The following is a 5,000-nucleotide window of genomic DNA, read 5'->3' on the forward strand; positions in this document are numbered from 1 at the left end:
TGAATGTCATCTTTTTGCATCACAGATAGTCTGAATGTCATCTTTTTGCATCAGAGATAGTCTGAATGTCATCTTTTTGCATCACAGATAGTCTGAATGTCATCTTTTTGCATCACAGATAGTCTGAATGTCATCTTTTTGCATCAGAGATAGTCTGAATGTCATCTTTTTGCATCAGAGATAGTCTGAATGTCATCTTTTTGCATCAGAGATAGTCTGAATGTCATCTTTTTGCATCAGAGATAGTCTGAATGTCATCTTTTTGCATCACAGATAGTCTGAATGTCATCTTTTTGCATCACAGATAGTCTGAATGTCATCTTTTTGCATCAGAGATAGTCTGAATGTCATCTTTTTGCATCAGAGATAGTCTGAATGTCATCTTTTTGCATCAGAGATAGTCTGAATGTCATCTTTTTGCATCAGAGATAGTCTGAATGTCATCTTTTTGCATCAGAGATAGTCTGAATGTCATCTTTTTGCATCAGAGATAGTCTGAATGTCATCTTTTTGCATCAGAGATAGTCTGAATGTCATCTTTTTGCATCAGAGATAGTCTGAATGTCATCTTTTTGCATCACAGATAGTCTGAATGTCATCTCTTTGCATCAGAGATAGTCTGAATGTCATCTTTTTGCATCAGAGATAGTCTGAATGTCATCTTTTTGCATCACAGATAGTCTGAATGTCATCTTTTTGCATCACAGATAGTCTGAATGTCATCTTTTTGCATCAGAGATAGTCTGAATGTCATCTCTTTGCATCAGAGATAGTCTGAATGTCATCTTTTTGCATCACAGATAGTCTGAATGTCATCTTTTTGCATCAGAGATAGTCTGAATGTCATCTTTTTGCATCAGAGATAGTCTGAATGTCATCTTTTTGCATCAGAGATAGTCTGAATGTCATCTTTTTGCATCACAGATAGTCTGAATGTCATCTTTTTGCATCAGAGATAGTCTGAATGTCATCTTTTTGCATCACAGATAGTCTGAATGTCATCTCTTCAAGTGTGCCTGCAGTCCTAAGGGCGATGGTGCAGGCCACATTTGAAGCAGGATGTAAGGAGAAGGACTGTCTGCACTTCAAGGGACTGACAAGCATATTCAGCAAGATTTTGTCAAGCTTAACGTCGTTGCAAAACTTAGCAACTATGAATCTTTAAGACTTAGCAACTATGAATCTTTAAGACTTAGCAACTATGAATCTTTAAGACTTAGCAACTATGAATCTTTAAGACTTAGCAACTATGAATCTTTAAGACTTAGCAACTATAAATCTTTAAGACTTAGCAACCATGAATCTTTACGACTTAGCAACTATGAATCTTTAAGACTTAGCAACTATGAATCTTTACGCATTTGTCCCATGATTTTAAAACATTGAGGCCATCTGTTTCATTCCAAGTCTGACTTCTCCTGCACATCCACCATTTCAACAAAAGTCAACACAAGACATTCCTAATTAACTGTAAACATTCACAGATGCTGTGTGGAAACAAAGAAGAAGCTCAGACCAGCTTCGAAGTATTTGTTTATCAAATGTTTTAGTCTGTGCCTCGTAAACATTGGCTCCAGAAATGATTTCACTCCTGTGTGTGTGTGTGTGTGTGTGTGTGTGTGTGTGTGTGTGTGTGTGTGTGTGTGTCTGTGTGTGTGAGATTTCTATGTTTTCTCTCTAGGTGTGTGTTATCTTGACAATAAACATCATGTAGACAATAAACATCATGTAGACAATAAACATCATGTAGACAATAAACATCATGTAGACAATAAACATCATGTAGACAATAAACATCATGTAGACAATAAACATCATGTTGACAATAAACATCATGTAGATAATAAACATCATGTAGACAATAAACATCATGTAGACAATAAACATCATGTAGACAATAAACATCATGTAGACAATAAACATCATGTAGACAATAAACATCATGTAGACAATAAACATCATGTAGACAATAAAGATCATGTAGACAATAAACATCATGTAGACAATAAACATCATGTAGACAATAAACATCATGTAGACAATAAACATCATGTAGACAATAAACATCATGTAGACAATAAACATCATGTAGACAATAAACATCATGTTGCACTCTGGCTGACCTCCCAGCCTCCTTTGGTGTGATAAAAGTGTTTCTCTGCACCAAAGACACAAAGTAAAGTAAATGTTGGTTATTATGTTCCGTAAAGCCTCTGAGAAAGAAGTGATCTTGAGACTAAAAGAGTGAAATGTTGTGTTACTTCAATAGACTTTGAAACCGAAGAATGTGAATCGACAAAAAGCGACTATTCTTAAACCTCAGTAGAAGTCAAATAATGCCAGTAGGTAACAGAAGGAGAGAAAGTCAATGACAAATACAAATAGAGAGAATAGAAATTGAAAGAGTAAATGAAAGCAAACTCCTCGGTATAATAATAGAAGATAAAGTGAACTGGAAATTTCATGTCAAAAATATACAACATAAAGTAGCAAGAAACACGTCAATAATGAATAAAATAAAACATGTTCTAGACCAAAAATGACTTAATATTGTCTACTTCTCACTACTGTTACATATCGGGCTTATTGTGTCGAAATATGGGAAATAAGTACAAATGTACATTTCATGACCTAACAGACGAGTTATAATATTACATCATGTTGGACATAAACAACATACAAACACTTTATTTATTGACTCAGGAATCCTGCAATCTCATCACATAGTGAATTTGCAAACAAGTAAAATGATGAACAGAGCAAACTATGACCTGCTGGCCAAGAATGTACAACAATTCTTCTCAAAAGAGGAGAAATATAATCTTGGAGACAAATGGATGATACAGCAGAGGATTGGGAGAATGTCATGTGGTCAGATGAAACCAAAATACAACTTTTTGCTATAAACTCAACTTGTCGTGTTTGGAGGAAGAAGAATACTGAGTTGCATCCCAAGAACACCATACCTACTGTGAAGCATGGGGGTGGAAACATCATGCTTTGGGGCTGTTTTTCTGCTAAGGGGACAGGACGATTGATCCGTGTTAAGGAAAGAATGATTGGGGCCATGTATCCTGAGATTTTCAGCCAAAACCTCCTTCCATCAGTGAGAGCTTTGAATGGTTGACCAAATACTTATTTTCCACCATCATTTACAAATAAAGTATTTAAAGTTCCTACAATGTGAATTCCTAGATTTTCCTGTCTCTCACAGTTGAAGTGAATTACAGACCTCTGTCATCGTTTTAAGTGGGAGAACTAAATACTTTGTTGCCCCACTGGATGTTCTTGTAAGTCCACAAATGTTCTTGTAAGTCCAGAAATGTTCTTGTAAGTCCAGAAATGTTCTTGTAAGTCCACAAATGTTCTTGTAAGTCCAGAAATGTTCTTGTAAGTCCAGAAATGTTCTTGTAAGTCCAGAAATGTTCTTGTAAGTCCACAAATGTTCTTGTAAGTCCACAAATGTTCTTGTAAGTCCAGAAATGTTCTTGTAAGTCCAGAAATGTTCTTGTAAGTCCACAAATGTTCTTGTAAGTCCACAAATGTTCTTGTCTTCTACTTGTCCACACACAATGAACAAATGGCACTGTGTTTTGTCTTTCAGATGTGAGACGGAGGAAGCGCATGGCACACTTCCTGCGGCGCAGCGTTGACATGCAGCGGGCGTGCGACTGGGTCCACATGAGCGCTGCTTCACGGGGACAGCCGGGCGCTCTCTCGCTGCCCACGGACAGATGGCCTTTTAAAGTCCCGCTGGTCAGAGTGCACCTGAAGGCAGCATGATGCCTTCCAAAGTGTCGTGCCTCTACCTGCTGACGGTGGTGTGCTGGGCCAGCGCGCTCTGGTACTTGAGTCTATCTCGGCCCACGTCCAGCGACGTGGTCCACATGTCTCTGCCCATACGCAAGACGGCCAAAGCCGCCAAGAACCTGACCTTCAGCAACATCCGCACGCGTGCTCTCAACCCGCACGCCTTTGACTTTGTCATCAACGAGCCCCAGAAGTGCGAGGACGGCGCCCCCTTCCTGGTCATCCTCATCAGCACCACGCACAAGGAGTTTGACGCCCGGCAGGCCATCCGCGAGACCTGGGGCGACGAGAGCGCCTTCAGCGACCTGCGCGTCCTCGCCATCTTCCTGCTGGGCAGGAACACCGATCCCGTCCTCAACCGGATGGTGGAGCAGGAGAGCCAGATCTTCCACGACATGGTGGTGGAGGACTTCATCGACTCCTACCACAACCTCACCCTCAAGACGATGATGGGAATGCGCTGGGTGTCCACCTTCTGCCCCAAGGCGCAGTACATCATGAAGACGGACAGCGACGTCTTCGTCAACATGGACAACCTCCTCTACAAGCTCCTGAAGCCCAGCTCCAAGCCCAGGAAGAGGTACTTCACGGGCTACGTGATCAACGGGGGTCCCATCAGAGACATGCGCAGTAAGTGGTACATGTCCAGGGACTTGTACCCCGACAGCAGGTACCCGCCCTTCTGCTCGGGCACGGGCTACGTCTTCTCCTCGGACGTGGCGGAGATGATCTACAAGACCTCCCTGCACACCCGCCTGCTGCACCTGGAGGACGTCTACGTGGGCTTGTGTCTGCGCAAGCTGGGCATCCATCCCTTCCAGAACACCGGCTTCAACCACTGGAAGATGGCCTACAGCTTGTGCCGCTACAGGAGGGTCATCACCGTCCACCAGGTGTCGCCGGAGGAGATGCACCGGGTGTGGAGCGACATGGCCAACAAGAAGCACCTCAAGTGTTAGCCACTTACCGACTGACTGGACTTCCCAGAGTCAGTCTTGCAAATACGATTATTAGTAGTCCCAGTTTTATTATTCTTTCTTAGCAACATTCATGATCGCTTCTCAGAAAGGGAAGAGAAAACACAAACGGTCTTTGCTGTGTTGAAAAAAGGTGTAGAAACTACTCTGGAAGATCAAGTTGATCTGACTTCTATGCACAGCTGGGGGTCCAGACCTCAGGACTCTTAGCAG

The 5,000-nt window shown here is 41.8% G+C and overlaps 1 protein-coding gene across 4 annotated transcripts in view; it reads left to right on the forward strand.

Moving 5' to 3' along the window:
* Positions 1-5,000, forward strand: part of LOC133537863 (beta-1,3-galactosyltransferase 1-like) — a 25,815-nt gene that overhangs the window by 20,323 nt on the left and 492 nt on the right. For all 4 annotated transcript variants that reach the window (XR_009802864.1, XM_061878958.1, XM_061878959.1 and 1 more), the window contains exon 2: positions 3,605-5,000. This exon is cut by the window's right edge. Coding sequence is in view for 3 of the 4 variants with exons in the window: in XM_061878958.1 (XP_061734942.1) it covers positions 3,780-4,769 (990 nt within the window). In the remaining variant the exon portion in view is untranslated. The remainder of the gene's footprint in view (positions 1-3,604) is intronic.

Source organism: Nerophis ophidion, linkage group LG19 (genome assembly GCF_033978795.1).
Source record: "Nerophis ophidion isolate RoL-2023_Sa linkage group LG19, RoL_Noph_v1.0, whole genome shotgun sequence".
Lineage (NCBI taxonomy): Eukaryota > Metazoa > Chordata > Actinopteri > Syngnathiformes > Syngnathidae > Nerophis > Nerophis ophidion.